This window comes from Cnephaeus nilssonii, assembly GCF_951640355.1.
Source record: "Cnephaeus nilssonii genome assembly, chromosome: 22".
NCBI lineage: Eukaryota > Metazoa > Chordata > Mammalia > Chiroptera > Vespertilionidae > Cnephaeus > Cnephaeus nilssonii.
Genome location: NC_137093.1, coordinates 5,175,039 through 5,193,072, shown reverse-complemented (window position 1 = coordinate 5,193,072; position 18,034 = coordinate 5,175,039). Strand labels below are relative to the sequence as shown.

Sequence of the window (18,034 nt, the reverse complement as noted above, 5' to 3'; positions counted from 1 at the left end):
GAAAGGGGCCCACTTAGAGTATAAGAGAACCCTAACCACACTTTCAGGTGGACCTTGGGGAGGAAAGAGGGATGAGGAGAAAGAATGCTATTCCTTCTTCTCCTCCGTGAACCATGCTCACCTCTCCACCAGCCTGCTCAAAGCATCAGAAAACAGGATCACTCAAAGACCAAAGAGCAGTCTACCAAGCTGGTTTAAACTAAGATAGGAATGTTTTAGAAACGCTCTGAAGAGATATTTAAAGAAAAAAAAAAACCACTCTTTAGATTGTAATTTAAAGATCAAAGTGCTCCTGGAACAATGAAGAGTCCTTGCTAAGCCCCAAACTTCTTCCCCAGGGTCTAACTTAATAACAGCGAAGTAGATGGCCCAATTGGGCACACACAGATCACCTCTGGCTAATCACAGGAGCAAGTCTGGGATCAAGGTCTGCAGCTTTCCAAAAGCAAACTATAAATAGCCTCATTAGAGACAGCAAAACACTCTATAATCTGACGGCAATTTGAAGCACTTAAGAAAACCCAGCTCAAAAGAGAAGACTCTTAGAATGAGCCCACTTAAGAGAGGGCAAGATTACATAAGTATGGGATGAGGGGCTGGGCCAAACTACACAAGTAATTAAATCTGCTCCAGCTCCATCAGAGAGGGGAATGGAGTTTATGCCCAGGAGAGAAGATCAAAGTGTAATCACACAGGCAGTTAGGATTTGAATACTTACATGTTCCTCTGGGTAAAAAGACTGCTGTTTGCAGCAAGTTTATTGGCTTCCGACAGTTCCACAATCCTCTGTTCCAGGGATCTGATCTTGGAATCCATAGCATTGATCATCTGAAACGCAGGGGACCTCTGAAACCTCACCCACAGGCAGTTCCCCCAGCGTAAGAGTAATGTGAGCCATGTGCCAGGGTAAAGGTCTCATCTGAAATTGCAGGCAGTCTGACCAGAGGCAACAAGGCACTCAACCAGGCTGTACCCTTAGGGTCACAGATCTTATTGCTCAAATGATGGCACTCAGTTGTTTTACCTAAACAGTGACTACATGTCCCACACTAGCTAAGCGGCTTGCATTAAAAACAGGCAAGAGGCCCTATTCAGGAACCTGACATTCTGCAAGGAAGCAGGCCTCGTTCAATCTCCATGGCACCTGCATGTCACCTGAGCCTGCAAGAGCCTCTAACTTGAACCTACAAGTTCATACTTCTCATCACCCATGAAGCTGTCCTTTCCTAAGTGATACCTTATCACCCAGCCCCTGCTGTCCGACATTCTTGAAGGTTTCCCCAACTTAAGGAATCAGGAAAACCAGCAAAGGTCATGGTTAAAAACACCACCTCTCAGGACCCTCCTTTAGAGTCTGGGGTGTGAAGGCCAACTACAGAAGTAACTAGGGCAGTAGAATCTGAGATAACACCCACTGCCGGTGAGCCTAGGAGCAGCAACCTTCTGAAATGCCTGTTTATATGGATTAGAAAGGAGAGATGGACAAAAGAGAGGAAGCATGAGGGAGACCAAGGGCCATTGGATATTTCGTCAGGGGGGCGTTTTGAAGGACAATGTTCTAGCTGATGACAGATTAGCTCTTACAGAAGAGTGAAAAGGCGAAATTGACCATCCTGAGCTTCCACCTCCAAAGCTTTTAAGAGGCAAGTTACAGAGAGAACCACCTGTTAGCAACAAATTCCACAAGGTAAAACAGAAAGAATAATTCATCAGCTGCAATGGAGTCATCTCAGGTGTGTGGTTCCTGGCATGGTTCACAAACCCTCCTTTGAACACTGGCTTTGCGATTTCTTATACCTACCGCCTTCTGCTCACTGAGAATTTTGCCTTTCTCATGGGCCTCCTCCTCATGTCTCTGCATCATATTCTCCAGGCTCTCCTTATCAGCCAGGTCTTTCTTTATCTGATTGTCCAACACCTATGAGAAACAGAAACAAAGGAAGTTAGTTTCCTGAGCAGCAACACTGAGCAGGGAAGGCTAAACAAGGGCAGTTGAGAAAAATGGGAAAAGGAGGTAGGAGGGGAAAAGCATTTGGAGAGGACAAGCCCTCCAAATTCTGGGACAAAGAGAGGGATTGGGAGTCTGTTTCTTAGCTGAAATGAGGTTAAAAAGTCTTACCATGAAATGGCAAGTAACCCATTGACTTGAACTAAGAACTTATTTTAAAATCAGCAGCCAAAAAGACCCAAGAGGTAGATCCAAAATGGAGGTGAACTTCAAAATGAAAGAGAAAATAAGATCTCTCTACAGATCTTATAATTTGAATATATTACCTGAGGACAATTTTATCGTAGCCAATGCACCAGTAGTTTTCAGAATATTGCTTGTTCTTAATTTGCACAAAATGAATCTAGATATCTCTGTGCTCCTGTATGAAGAGACAGAAAGCTGGAGACCGAGGAAGTCTGTGTGACCAAGGCTGATGGTCAGAAACAGGCAGGGGCAAGAGGATTTGCCCACCAGTAACGTAGGTGGAGAGTCAACAAAGAAGAAAGAAAAACCGAATGTCTCTTTCCTCTGATCCAGCTGCACAAAAAGTCACTGGAAAGAGAAACCTTTCCCAGGGGGAGAGAACCCGTGTGTTCTCAGTGCTGAGAATGCCACTCTAAGCACCTACTGTTCCCGGGAGGAAAAATAAAACAGTAATGGTGTCACCATCCGCCAGCTTGATCTAATGTTCCGCAAGCCCTACGGGTCGCCAAAACAACAAGAGAAACAGGGAGGGAAAAAGAAAGACAACATCATAACTTGCCCAAGCCTTTGACCACAACCCTGTGTTTCTCATCTGAGAGAATCCACTCTGTTTTTCTGAATGACACCAACTGCATCTGATGCTGGAAAGAAAGCGGAAAGAATTGGGGTCACAGATGGATTGAAATCTGCCTTTCCCACAATGCCTATTGTGAGGGGACCTTCATAGAGCATGGGGACATCATCTCTAAAAAGAACCAGTCAGCAGGGAGGGAACCCAGATGATAAAGAAAGGAAAGAAAGATTTCAAAGAGGGCTTTAAACTAGAGGTGACTGATGGAAAAAATAGAATGAGAGTTGGTGGAGAGGAACAAAAGGTGGAGAACAGGGTCATGGGAAGAGGGAAGAAGCTCAATAGGATAAGTGGCCCATTCTCTTGGATGTCAGGGCATGATTCTAAAATTATGAACAAGAAAAGGACAGAATCCAGGGTATGATCATAATTATAACTAAAATGGCCTTACAGAGGTGGGATCAGGAAATACAAAGCAGAATAGGCTAAAAAGAAAAGGTTTCATAAGATTCCAGGAGGGAGACAGAAGAAAACAGATCTTTCCCTAACATTCCCTAAACAAAGTTCTTTCCATCTAGAAGGCAGCAGAGACCACATAATATCTAGACCAGGTATGCTCTTTTTTTTTTTTTAATATATTTTATTGATTTTTCACAGAGAGGAAGGGAGAGGGATAGAGAGCTAGAAACATCGATGAGAGAGAAACATCGACCAGCTGCCTCCTGCACAACCCCCACCGGGGATGTGCCCGCAACCAATGCACATGCCCTTGACTGGAATCGAACCTGGGACCCTTCAGTCCGCAGACCGACGCTCTATCCACTGAGCCAAACCGGTCTCGGCCAGGTATGCTCTTTTTTTATGAGGTGCTAAAGCAATAAAGCACATTTTCGGGGTGCTTCTGCTCAAAAAAAGACCCCAATGTTGGCAGTGATGGAACCCAGCAAGAGGTCAGGGTGAACCAGAAGGAACAAGTCTCAGTCAAGACAGAACATGGCTTTTTGACAGGAAAGTCAATGTAATCACTCAAATCTCAGGATGAATTTTACAAAGGGTTATTTCCATCATGCAAAGGTGCCAATGGACTCCTGTATACATAAAAGTCTGGATGCCAGAATTCAAACTAAAACGATGGGTATATAAAGTTTAAAATACACTAAAGTAGAAGTTCACGTTAAAACACTTAGAAGTCACTTCTGGGTTGTTTTCCTATATTTCTTTTAATAAAAAATAACCAAAAGTAACACCAAGGGTAAAAGAAAGAAGGTGTCGAGGTGGTGATAGTGATAATGCTGTGTGAGCACATGCATGTTTGATTCTCCAAAAAAGGACCAGTCACCTCTTTGAGAATACCAACCAAATCAATAACAGCATCACCACAAAAATTAAAAGTCTTCTTCACTGTCTGATTTGGAAAGAAACAATATTTGAGATATAATGACCAATGTCTGATTCTCTAGAACAGTGGTCGGCAAACTCATTAGTCAACAGAGCCAAATATCAACAGTACAACGATTGAAATTTCTTTTGAGAGCCAAATTTTTTAAACTTAAACTTCTTCTAATGCCACTTCAAAATAGACTCGCCCAGGCCGTGGTATTTTGTGGAAGAGCCACATTCAAGGGGCCAAAGAGCCGCATGTGGCTCGCGAGCCAGAGTTTGCCAACCACTGTTCTAGAACCTAAGAATTGAAGGCTAGGTCCAAAAAATCATAAAAAAATTGTGATGCCATTTTAAAAGGAAATAGAGATAGGCTGACATCCATTTCTGAACACCGAATTTATTAATAACAATTGAATTAAAATAATAATTTTAATAATTAAAATAATAATTGAATGTATCATTTTATATGGTGGGAAAGATTATTTAGGCTACTTTTTCTACAGAGAATGACTTTAAATGCTAAATGAAATATAGAAAACATTTTCCCAAAAGCATGTAAAAGTGAAAGCAGAAACCCAGAAAGGTAAAATCGGTACAAAGCACTTTTTAACTTGAGGCATTTGCTAAACCAAACCAGACTTTCATTGTTAAGAGTTTCAAAGGTTAAGAAGGCAGACAAGTCAAAACCCATGACCACCCCAGAAGGTGAGCACACATTTTCATTCAAGGTCTCATAGAATTCCAACTAATGATTTCCTAAAGAAAATGAGCAGCTCACCAAGCACACAAGGAGACAGGCACTATGAAAAAGAACCAAGAGAAACAACAAAGCAGAAAAAGACCTTCAGATACTTCAGATATTGGAATTATCAGACACAGATCATAAAACAAATATGCTTAATGCATTTAAAAAAATAAAAGACAAGCTTAGAAATGAATGCATGAAATAGGAAAATTATTGTCTTTAAAAAATCTAGGAAACTTGGGAAATAACTAAATAGAATGTCTAGAAACAAACAAAAAAATACAGTAACTGAAATTTTAAACTCAATGGGTAGGTTTAACAGCAGATTATACAGGTAAGAACTAGTAAAATGGAAAATCTGTCAGACCTTGCCCAGAATGTAGCACTAACAGATAAAGAAATGGAAAATATAAACAAAGGGTAGACTGGAGGTTATTTAACACATGCCTAATCAAATCCTCAAAGGAAAAGGAAAAAGAGAATGGGGAAGAGATAATATTTGAGATATAATGATAGACAATTTTCTGGAAATATTAAAAATACTAATATATTCAAAGCTCAGTATATTTCAAGCAGGATACATAAAAATAAATCTGCACCTAGACACATCGCAGTAAAACTTCAGAAAATTAAAGACAAAGCAAAATTTTTAAAGTCAAAAGGGGAAAGCAATCAATTACTTTCAAAGACAGCAACAGTTAGATTGACTTCTCAATAACAGTGATAAAACCCAAAAGTCAATGGAATGATAACTGCCAACCTAGTATTTATACCCAAGCAAAATATCTTTCAAGAATGAGACTGAAATAAAGACATTTTCAGACAAACAGAACAGAGAGCTTGTCACCAGCAGAACTTCACCAAAGAATATCCTCAAGGATATACTTTAGACTTATTGGAGGGATCACTTCATAAATTATATGTCTAACCACCATGCTTACACCTAAAACTAATATAATATTGAATGTCAATTGTAATTGAAAAATTAAAAAACTTGTTTTTGAGGATATGCTTTAAACAAACAAACCAAAAAAGGTTTTCAGGTCTGAGATGCAGGAAGGCACTAAAAACAAGGAATGTGGTAAATCTATCTACATCAAAATTATCATGGACTGAATGAGAGTGGGTCAAAAATACTTTAAAAATAAAATTGACATACAAAATGACTACATTTTTAAATAAATTTTTGAAGCTCTAATATCCATGCCCCTACATGGACAATATACCAAAGCCTTCCACAGTGGCCTGAAGACAGTGTTTCTCCCAGGCAGTCCTTTGGTCAAGCAAGAACTGGCCCAAAGTGCCCAGGAAGCAAGAAAAGCTATGCGGTGCCCTAGGATGAAGGCCAGGGAAGATCAGAAGGTGTCTTTACTTTAATTTTTTCCTCATAGTGCTGCTCTTTCTGTTTCAGGTGGACCTCCAGGTGCTGGGCTGAGATCTGGGCCTCCCGGTGCTTCTCCTCCAGCTCCTGGACACAAAAGAACAGACAGTCAGGTGTGCAAAGGGCAGGCCATAGCCAGTGTGTTAGCTATTCACAGGGAGCATGACTGTGGCACAGGTATCACAGGCAACAGGCATCTGTTCCTTCATCACTAGCCCTAAGGCTCTTGGGAAGGAAATCACCACCAAGCCTTGGCCCTGGGCTTCCCAAGTCCAAGTATACACACATATACACACACAGCAGGTGGGCAGGATCAGAAATCTGTCAGTGTGACAGGTCAAACAAAGGCAGCTCTTCATATCTGCATAGAGAAATAAGAGTAACAAGGCAACACTTGAACGTTTAGTACAGCGCAAAGCCCCTGACCACTATCTTGAGCTTCAGGCCATTTTCACTGCTATGACAGCCTTAAATGAGAAAAGTAATTTTAATTTATTTTAAATTTAAAGTTAATTTATTATGATAAAAAATATTTTGTATTTTTTTTCTCATTAACAAAGCGCTTGCTCAAGAACCCTAGCTGAGAAGGATAATTCATGTTACAATTGAAACACTTCAAGTTTTGAATGATTATTTCAACTGACTGGTATGCAGAATATGAGAATGGAGACATTCATATGACCTAATGTGCATATCAGCGATTTTCAACCTTTTCCATCTCATGACACACATACACTAATTACTAAAATGTTATGGCACACCAAAAAAATATATTTTTTGCCGATCTGACAAAAAAAAAATAGGTGTAATTTTGATTCATTCACATCAGACAGCTATTGTTGTGTTGGCTGTTGTCACTTTTTTATTTGACAATCTAAAGGAAAAGAGGTCAGTGCCCCTGACTAAGTAGTCAGGTATTGCATGTTTTAAAAATTCTTGCAGCACACCAGTTGAAAATCGCTGGTTTATGTGACACAAGCTAATGGTAACAAAGCAGAACATAAAACATACTGATAATAATGACATAAATATGTACACATATATGTTATAGATAGAAGAGAATTTGGAGTAATATCAATAGCTCAAATTTAATGTTCTCTGCATTCTTTTATTAAATATTCTGCTTTTAAACAAACTTGTAATTCATTTGAAAATTATACCAATTCATTTGCCAATGTATTATAAACTGATTTGTGAAAGGCAGCATTCAATTCACTGAAACATTCTCAAAATGCAGATATCATATCCGCATCTACATTAAGTCTTATGACCCATTAGTTCATTACTAATATAAAAAGTTATTACTCCAAAACTAAGATAACAAAAAAACAAACAAAAAGTTATTAGTTATTACTCCAAGTTTTCATCTCTTGACACTATTATGACTTTTTTTTTTGAAGTGGGAAGTAATTATGAGAATTTTGAAGAAAGAAATTATACAGTTTATGTTCAAAAATACTTCCAAATTCACATGCACATAAAATGTTACTGATCAAGCTTTTGAAATTCTAAAGTCTGCAAGCATTTACTTTGCTTTGGGGGCCAGTGAAGTTTTCAATTTTAAGACCAGGTACACAAAATCTGTTGCAATCTAGCAGATATGATCTTGAAAAGTTGAACATAAACAGAATTTTAATTAATAAAAATCATAATTTAAGGGCTTGATGTGTACTAAAGGATCCTCTGCAATGACTTCTTTTATTAAAGCAAAAGACTTTGCTATACAATGAGACCCCCAATTATCTGTGTTGAAAGTTCCTACCAGATAGCAAGTATTTTAAAGCAGGTGACATTTTGGGATCTGATGCAAGCTTCATCATTATATAACAGTATTAAAGACCACCTCTGCCCATGTCCTACATACTTCGCAGCATAAGAACAGGGTTCTTGAGCAAAAAGCACCTTCCGATAAATGAAGTCACAGCCACAGAGGAACTTGGGCAGGTGGCAACATTCAAACAAAGAAATATGCTTACTTTTTCTTTATATTATAAATAACTTGATAATCTTCTTTTGTTAGTTTCAGTCCTCATAAGATAGCACAGGAATGGAAATCTGAATCTAAAACAGGTTAAAAACTCAGATACCTGAGACTGGCAACTTTAAGACCAAATTTCTGGTCTATATATGAATGGGAGTTTACGACATATAATCGAAGAACGTGAAGCTCTATTCTCCTACATATTAATTGCAAATGACCTTTGGAAAAGCAGATATGCTAAAATCTGACTTCTTGGCAGTTTGGCATTTTTTGTTGTTGTTGTCATTTTTTAAAACATTATCTTTTCTATATGTATTGGATCAAACTTTTCAGTCCTGTTACATAAACACTGTTGTTCGCTGCTATATTTCCAGCTCCTAGAACAGTGCCTGGCACATAGTAGAAGCTCATTAAATATTTGTTGAATGAATGAATGAACACATCACCGGTAAACAGAGAAACACTTTGCGACCACAAGAGACTTAACCACTTCATTTGCACAAAGCAAGGGATAGTGGTGGTGGGATCTCAGTGGGGCCTAATTTTACTCACGATAAAATTCACACACTTGACAATTGCCAAGAGAAACTCTGATGACGGAAAAAGAGAACGGAAAGGGTAGAATAACAGTCACATTTGCCTTTGCGTACAGACGTATATATGAAGACTGTGTGCCCAAGCAAAACAATCGAACCAATTTCTCTTTCACCTGTTTGCTCAAGAGCATCCCTACACACGTGACTACATACAAACATAGAAATGCAAAGTTTTAACGGGTGTTTCTTTAAAAAATATTAAGTACAGGCCTGTAAGTTGGCTAATCTTGAGTTCATATATGACTCATTTCCCAGAAGTGATGCAGAGAGAGAGAGCAAAAGAGAGAAGTGACCTGCTCACCACCTCGCCTCCTTGTGGCAGAGAAACAGCCGACTACTCCGGAGTCGCTTCTGGGGCGGGGGAGGAAGGAGCTATGAACAGACTCCAAGTCATCACTAAGTGGCATCAAATTCCTGGCTTTGGGACTGAGATCCAAGGAGAGTCCTTCAAAAGTTCCCGTGACCCACCCTGGCAGGCAAAACTTGAACCCATCTGCAAATAACGCCCGAGCCTTCCTGATTAAAGTTAAATTGGTCACCAGAACTGAAAACAGAATCATGATTACAAAGCTAAAAAAATGACTTGCTACATCTAAAGAAATTGAAAAATAATAAGAAGAACCAACTGTGGCAGAGAGAGTGAGTGGGTGAACATTGCTATGACAAATACTACTCTGAGAAAAACAATTCTGCATGACTAATTATTTTCTTCTCCAAAAACAAGAATCTGGGCTTTGGTCTTAAAGGTCTAAAGCCCTACAGTTTTTAAAATTGGTCATACAAAACCCTGCTCATAGGAAGGAAATGCTCCTGGAGAAATCTATGGGAAATAACAGAGTATGCAAATTCATAATTTAAAATGCCAGGCAGTAGCAAACAGAGCAAAAATAAAAAATGTTTACGGATCTGTTACCAGTGCTGAAATGTCCACAATTTGATTATTCATACTGTTCTCTGATGCGGTGTTCACTGAAATCACTTCTCTTAGTTCACCTGCTTGGTGATACCTCCCCTCTGACGGCACTTAATGCTTCTTTTTACCCCCTTCCCTCGGCAACCTCTACCCTGTTATCTTTTAACTTTTCAACTTTGGTTCCTGCTCACCAGAATTTTATCAGCCATCTGCTGGATCTGTTGGGATTTTGTCTGGATGTCATCCTTCAGTCTGTTTTCTCTACGCTCCATGGTCTCTAGCCTCTTTACCTTGTTCTCCAGAGAATGGCGACGTTCCTGTAGATCGTGAATCAGAGAGTTTTAATGGGGTAACCGCTACGGGCATAACGCCTGCACTTGAGGCGGGAAGAGAAGTCTCAGGCACCCGCACCAGCAGCGAAGAAAATAAAGACTCTAGAATTCAAGTACTTGGTTGTGAAGGTTACAGGAGTGCATTCATTCATTCAAATATTTACCAAGCACCTACTATCTGCAGAAGTACCACACTAGGCATCACGGAAAATACAGAGAGGAAGCCGACATAACTCCTGCCCTTGCTAAAGGTAAGACAAACACAGGTAAACATAACGTAGGTTAAGAGGGGAAGAGCCATAAAGCAAACAGGTACAGAGTGCTGTGGAAGGCTGGAGGCAGGAAAGGGGACTTTTTACCCAACAGGTGAGGGGAAGAGTCACAGAGACGTGAGTTCTGGAACAGTCTGGGATAGGGGGAGGGCAGAAGAGGAGGATGGAAGGCCTCTCAGACAAAGGCAGGCATGTTAGCAGAAACACGGAGGTGGTCAAGAGCCAAGTTAGGCCCCAGCTGAAGCCTGGAGCAGCTACATCTTAAGATGCGTGATGGGGAAGAGCAGGAGAAAAGGAAAAATTCAAAAAGGTGGGTCAAATAGTTGCGAGTGTCATGTACCAGGCTCAGGGCTACGCATAAGATATATGGAAGTCCTGAAAGCTTTGGGATGGGGTAGGGGTTGTTGATGAGCCTTCTTCTGAGTCCACGAGTCTTACTATATGAGCTAGCTGGGAGGAAGGAAAGACCGGAAGCAGAAGGCAAAAAAAATCACTACTGCCCAGCTAAGAGGAAGAGGACCTGGTCTGTGAGGAGGCCGACAGAAATGGCAGGCAGGGGGTGGACGGGGGGGCAGGGGGGCTGTATGTATAGGACTGAGTAGCTCACTGAATGGCAGGGCCCACGGGTCCACGGAGAAGCAGATACAATGTCAAGGTTTCAAGCCTGGGGTGACTAGATGAATAATGCCACCCGCCCTGACCACCATGAGGAAATTAAGAAGGGAACTCAGTTCGTGGGGGAAGACCCTGAGTTCATTCTAGATTTAATGCACTATTAATACCCAGTCCAGATGTCAGGGGAGCAGTGGGTGAGGATGGCCCCAAAGAGACATGAGCAAGCAGGGTCACGCCAGCACAGTGGTAAGGAAAGCAGAAGGTCCAGCAACAGGGACATGGTTAAATCAACTGTGGCACATCCATTCTGTAGAGCAACCACCAAGGAGCTAGGGGAGATAGACAGGAGAAAAGGGGAAGTGTCACTTTTTATTCTATATTCAGCACTGTTTTAAGTTTTTGACAATGAGAAGACACTCGTGTGTTTACTATATAATTATATAAACGATTTCAACAACAACAACAACAAAGAATTTGAGGGAGAGAAGACACCCAGAAATACAGATCTGGGAAGTCATCGACACACAGGTAATAGCTGAAGCCTTGAAAATCAATATGTTATAATCACTGTGGGGGAAAGGCAAGGAAAAACAAGGGTCCAGAGAGAAGAAAAGAAAAACTCGGGGATGGCGTTCCAGTCTGCCTATATAAACATAAACAAACCCTCGCGGATGAGTGAGCAGGTCAGAGGAAAACAGAAAGGAAAAGCTTTCATCAAAACATCTTTCTACTTGAAGCTGCTGTGACAAATCTTTCTTCCCCTTTGGGAAAACATTTCCAAGCCTCTCAAGTTTCAAAATTATTTGCAGAAGGGAAAACAGTTTGGTCAGACATAAGAGGTGGCTTTGCCGTTCCTCTCCCTTGGCACAGCCAAAGGCTGGTCACTGTCACTCCCACGTGGCCACGCCAGGACCCGGGGTCAGTTCGCCAGGGGCTGGCAGTCCCCTGCTCACCTCGGCTTCCACCAGCTTCTTTTTTATGCCTTCGGAAGAATCCTCGCGGTTCTGCAGCTTCTCCAGCTCGCGCTCGGCTCGCTCCTTTGCCTGGCGGATATTCTGCAGCAGCTCGGTGGCCTCTGTGCTGGCTTTTACAGCCTACCAGGAAAGAGGGAACAGGAGATGGATGGCCACGGTTATTCCATTTTCTAAATGGGGAAAATCAGGGACACTAGTAGGATGTCCATTTTAAAAAACATATAAACATTCATTTCACTATGAAATTTGTCTAATTCTAAGATGCACATGCATATTTTTTTTAACATTGCTGAATTTGGAATTCATCCTACAATGAAAATTGACAGCATTTTTTCCATCTTGGGGTATGTGAGATAATGGTATATCTGATAATCATTATCATCTTAGATTCAATGCAATGTAGTCAATGCAAACACAAACGTCTAGAAGGATTTATCTACCCAGGTAATAATGTATTTACCTCGAAGCATTAATTTTCTCCTCATTTAATTATCTCACTTTCTAATTTTCCTATAGAGAATTTGTACTACATTTACAAGCAAACAAGATAAAAACGGTAATTTCAACTATTTTTCAAAGGGCACAACAACCATAGTGTTCATGGTAATTCGCCAATCCATGTGTTGTTTCCTTAAATAACACATTTTGAAGTTAATTTTTATATGGGTCTTCATTATACTTCTGCTCTTACAGCATCATTGTAAAGATCTGAGTTTAAGAGACCAACAACCTCACACTTAGTTGCTTTAAATTAAAATTTAAAAAAGTAGAAACTCAAAATTTAAAAATGGAAACTGCAAGAAAACTCCAGTTTCGAGACCAGCACTGTCCACATGGGAGCCACTTGCCACATGTGGCCGTGGAGCACCTGAAAGTGGCTGGTATGACTGAGAATTACATTGTTTTTAAAATATATTTTTATTGATTTCAGAGAGAGGAAGACAGAAACATCAATGATAAGAGAGAATCATTGATCAGCTGCTCTCTGCACGCCCCCCCCAGGGGATCAAGCCTGCAACCTGGCATGTGCCTTTGACTGGAAACAAGCCTGGGACCCTTCTGTCTGCAGGCCAATGCTCTATCCACTGAGCCAAATTAGCCAGGGCGGGAACTCCATTCTTTCTTTAAGTTCAATACATTTAAAAACTGAAATAGTATAAATGTCTTAATATTGACATGCTAGCATGATATATTCTATATTGACGATGCTAACATGATATATTCTAAATAAACTATACTACTCAAATAATTCTACTTGTTTCTTTTTGTTTTTCCTAATAAGCCTACTAGAAAATTTTAAATTACATCTGTGGCTGATATTCGTGGCTTGCATCACACTTCTATTAAAGAGCACAGTTCTAGATGAAAACGGGATTCCTCACACAAGCTACTAGCTAAAAGAGGCAGTAAGGCTTTCATTAGTGGCTCGAGAATAGGCAAGAAGGGAAGAAATGAATAAACAAAATGTGGAAGCTACAGACAATGGGATATTAGGCAGCCCTGGAGAAGGAAATCCTGTCACATGCCACAAAGTCGCTGTAACTCAAGGATATTATGCTAAGTGAAATAAGCCAGTCACAAAAGGGGAAAATGCTGTATTATTCTGCTCATAAGAAGTACCTGAAGCAGTCAAGGCCATACTAGTAGAAACACAAAATTAAAAGGTGGTTCCCAAGGGCGGGGGCTTTCAGGGAAAGGGGGATTCGTGTTGGCAGGTATAGAGTTCCAGTGTTGCAAGATGGACAAGTTCCAGCGCTCCATTGTACAACCATGTGAATGTACTTAACACTACTGAACTACACACTTAAAATGGTCACGATGGTAAATTTAATGTTATGTTTTTTTACCACAATTTTTTTAAAAAAAGTAAGAAGGAGTTCTGCTACACTAAACCAATAAGCACATTCACAAACATCCACAAGCCATGTCTCAGAACCACATTCATTCTGGCCCTTTTGTTAGTATTTCCAGGGTTCAACTAGCACTAACTTTTCCGGATGCTGTCAACCAAACTCCCCCCTCCCCCCCGCCCCCCCCCCCCCCCAAGAAGACGCTTCCTCGGCTCCTTCCATCTTCCAGTGCACAGCAATGCTGCCCACAGAGTTTCTAATTGAAAGCAGTCTGGGTCGTGAACAACACATGCTTCCCTTACAAATGTGCAAAATGGGGAGTCTGGCCCCCGAAGGGAGAGAAGCCGGCTTCCTGGGTTCTGTCACAGTATAATTAGAAATTTTTCTTGAGATTCTCACACAGCTTGGTTTTCAAAAATAAACACTGCTGACACATCTCAAAAGAAAAAGTATATTCAGAACTCATATTTTCAGGTAATAGCTCACTCCCCCTGCATTTTCCCCTGCGCTGGGTGACTAAATCTGTTTCCTTCATCTTTCATGCCCAGGAGGAGGCAAGGTAAAGAATTTGGAAAGGGGGGCGGGGTAGGCTCCCAAGAAAATCCCCTCAGGCTTACCTTTTCCAGCTTTTCTTGGAGCTCTTGAATTTTGAGCTGCTGCTCAGCATTGATCTATAATTAAAATCCCAGGAAATAAAGCAAAAGGCAAATCAGTATTAAGGTCTTGCTGCATTTACTACAGTCCTATTTTCTTGAGGTTTCTGTGGGATCTTTTTGTTTTGTTTCCCAGTACCTACTAATGGAGGGGAAAAACAAGTGGCCTATCAGAAAGCACCAAATGTCCCAGAGCAAACCTCCACAGGGACCATTCCTCCAGAAGCACCAGCATACAAAATGGCAAAAAGAGAATCAAAGTTGCCCAGTGCCTTAAAGGCAAAGAGAATTTTCACATGTATTTTACTAAGAGTCTGGGTTTTTTTGTTACTGTGAGCAGACATGACCAAAAAAAATGATGTCTTTTATCCCTTTAGAACCACAGCTGAAGCTAAAAGTGGTCACCCAGAGGTTGACCATCAAAATAAACCTGGAAGAAAGTTCTCTCTTCATTATAAGAGTATTCTTTCCAATGACTGGCCACTGATAGTAACCTCTAAAAGATTATCTACCAAAACAGCGACATCAACAATGGAAAATACCTTCTCCAGTTGGGAATATTCTCCCACTTCAGGCTTCCCTTGATCCTTCGCCTGTAATTTAAAAGATATGACATAACGGGGAGTCTCAAGAATATAAAGTCTTACAGACAACACTACCTCCTGTACTTTCTTAAGTCTCTGTGACCAAAGTGATGATGATAATGATGATGACGATGACGATGACAAAATAAGTTATCGTCTGTAAAGACCAGGAACTTTCCAAGATATCCCATCATTTCCTAAACGTAGACTCATCAGGCTAGCATTCCCGTTATTCTTGCTAGATCATTCAAGATTCTACCCCAAACACTCTCCTGGTGGGTGGTGGCTACCTTCATCAGTTTATGCTGAGATTCTGTTGCTTTCCGCTTGAACTCTTCGGCGGCCAGCCTGGACTCTCTCAGCTCCGATTCATAGAGGTCACTCCGTCTTCTTGCCGAAACCAGGTCCTCTTCCAACTGGTTCATCATTAACCTCATTTCTTCCACTTGAGCCTGGTACTCCTAAAGGGCGGACCATGGAAGAAAGGTGAACTTGAGAACTACTAAAAGAAAAGACAGGCAGTGAAGATGGACAGACATCGGCCACAGAGGGAAGACAAAACCTGAAGAGAGATTGGCAGAGAACAGACCTAGAGAGAAGGTGAACAGACAGATGGGCAAAGGGGAGAGGCATGGGAGGGTGAGGAGGGAGAAGAGAGTATTAAATCTTTAAACTGTCTTAAAGTGGAACATGTATCACTATTAACACCATTTGGAACACATGTGCCTATAATAAGATCCTTTGAGCAAATAATACCACAAGTAAGCACAGAACCTTAAGGCATCTGCAACAGAGGAGAGCTGAAAGGGATGTTCTTTAAACAACTGGGACAAAGTGCTTATGTGTAGCTTTCTTCCAAGGGTAATCGCTTATATAGATTTGTCCTTTAGCAGTCATGTGCTCCTAACATAATTAGATATGGTACTAGTTTTAAAATTAACCTTTCAGATTGCACAAGAGGGTAATTGGAAATCTCAGTGGAAAGAATCTTGGAAGGTGAAACTCATCATGTCAGTTTCTCACCATTAATTTTTCTGGACCCAAACTGAATGAAGAACTTAACATTGCTCTTGAAACACAAGTCACCCTGAAATTTGCAAGAGTCAGAAAACACTGGCTCTGGTCAGAATAACTTGTGAGAGAGATTCCAAAGAAAGAATCATCTTGTTCCCTCTAACAAATCCTTTCAAGTGATCCAGACAGCCTGACCTTTTTCAAAATGCATTTCTAAAATCAAAACAGAACATTTGAATTGAGGCTTTTCAAAATTGGATTTACCAGAAGAAATGGGCAGTTTTGAAAACTTTTGGCCAAAGTATGAAAATCATCTTTATTAGCAAAATCAAAACTTTTATATATAAGAATTATGAATGGGCACTTATGCAATCCAAGATGCCTTGGGGTGGGGGTAGGCGGGATATAAAATGAAAGAACAAGGAATTGAATCAAAATTGTCTTTGACATTCACTATATACAGTGAACATCTCTAAGATGTGTTCTCCCAAGCAATAATTGAAGAGGTATCAACTGAGCAAGGATATGTGTGTTTTAAATAACAAGGTATAAAGTAGACTTCCCAGCCTATTTTAATAGGCGATCTCCCCAGTGCACACTAAGGGGAAGTGATGTCCTTATGAAAATTGGGTAGTTCTCATGCAAGCACACCTCTAACTATACCATTGGTAGAGGGGAAATGGGAAAAAAAGCAAGCCCTGAGAGAAGCAGTCTTATTTCACTTTACCAAAAACTATACTGTCATTGAAGGTCAAGCCTAGAAGTCATGGGGCACCGGGTTTCTGGGTGGTGCACACTAAGTGGGTGACGTGGGGTTATAGAGCCAAAGGCCTTTATAACCTGCTCACAATTATCTGAACTCACGGAATGGAACATGAGCCGATTATGTAAAACGATACATTTTTCCTTGGGTTTTTCCAGACCCCTGGATGCATTCTGATTATCATGGCTCTGAGTACTGTGCCTTCCTAGACCCTCTTCTCCCCCCCACCCCCCAAAAAAAAATAATTTTTTAAAATTATATTTTATTACTGTGTTCATATAAAGACAAAAACATGATTATCTATGAAAAGTTTCTTTGACTTGAAAGCTCAATTTTTTTTCTTCTAAATAAAAAAATTTAAATATTTTATGGGCAACTATAAATACCGTCATCCTACCCTACAGTCACAAACACCAAACTGTGGAGGAAGCTGAGTTGGGAGAAAATCTTGAGCATCTTATCCCCAAGCTCCCTTTTCTTTTCTTTTTTTGTTAATCCTCACCCAAGGATATTTTTCCATCAATTTTTAGAGAGTGGAAGGGAGGGGGAGAGACAGAGAGAGAGAAACATCAATGTGAGAGAAACACATTGATTAGTTGCCTCCCATATACACCCTGACCAGGGCCGGGGATCATGCCTGCAACTGAGGTCTGTGCCCTTGACCAGAATCGAACCTGGGACCCAAGTTCCCTTTTCTTTCTTGGACTTGTTAGTGAGGAAGGAATGTAATGTTTGTGTTTTGTCGACAGCAAGGACAGAGCAGCTGTTCATCCCCCCAACATCTCTTTCCTGAGCCGTCAGCACCCAGGGGGAGGAAGGCAAGAATCAGGCAACCTCTCCGTCAGCTCTCTGAGCTCTTGGGGCACCCAGCCTGCTCAAGCATCAACGAGAATTCTACCTCATTTGTTGAGCCGCTGTTATTATGCTGCAGACTTCAAGGCAATCTCATAAATCCAACAGCTAATGCCTGCTGCAGGGAAAACCTGAGGGAAGGTCATCAGGCCTGTCTCCAAGGGCAGCTGAGAGCAGCCCTGTCTCAGCATGGGCTGACCTGCAGGTGGGAGCTGAGCGGGATCAGAATGCGGACCACGGACAACTCCCGAGGCCTAAGGTAAGTGTTCCCGAGGGAGCTTCAGAATTTTGTGGGAAGGAAGTCAGACGTGGTCCTATTCAGTGAGAAGCATCTTCCGTGTTTCCTGAGCTTCTGCTTCCC

General features: G+C 41.0%; 1 protein-coding gene across 7 annotated transcripts in view; it reads right to left on the bottom strand.

The window, feature by feature from the left end:
• CIT (citron rho-interacting serine/threonine kinase) overlaps nt 1-18,034 on the bottom strand; it is a 164,229-nt gene that overhangs the window by 58,194 nt on the left and 88,001 nt on the right. For all 7 annotated transcript variants that reach the window (XM_079763289.1, XM_079763293.1, XM_079763294.1 and 4 more), the window contains exons 14-21: nt 15,335-15,505; nt 15,003-15,053; nt 14,425-14,478; nt 11,937-12,077; nt 9,956-10,081; nt 6,266-6,361; nt 1,802-1,918; nt 719-828 (exon numbers count right to left, since the gene is read on the bottom strand). In XM_079763289.1, the coding sequence (XP_079619415.1) occupies nt 719-828; nt 1,802-1,918; nt 6,266-6,361; nt 9,956-10,081; nt 11,937-12,077; nt 14,425-14,478; nt 15,003-15,053; nt 15,335-15,505 (866 nt within the window). The remainder of the gene's footprint in view (nt 1-718; nt 829-1,801; nt 1,919-6,265; nt 6,362-9,955; nt 10,082-11,936; nt 12,078-14,424; nt 14,479-15,002; nt 15,054-15,334; nt 15,506-18,034) is intronic.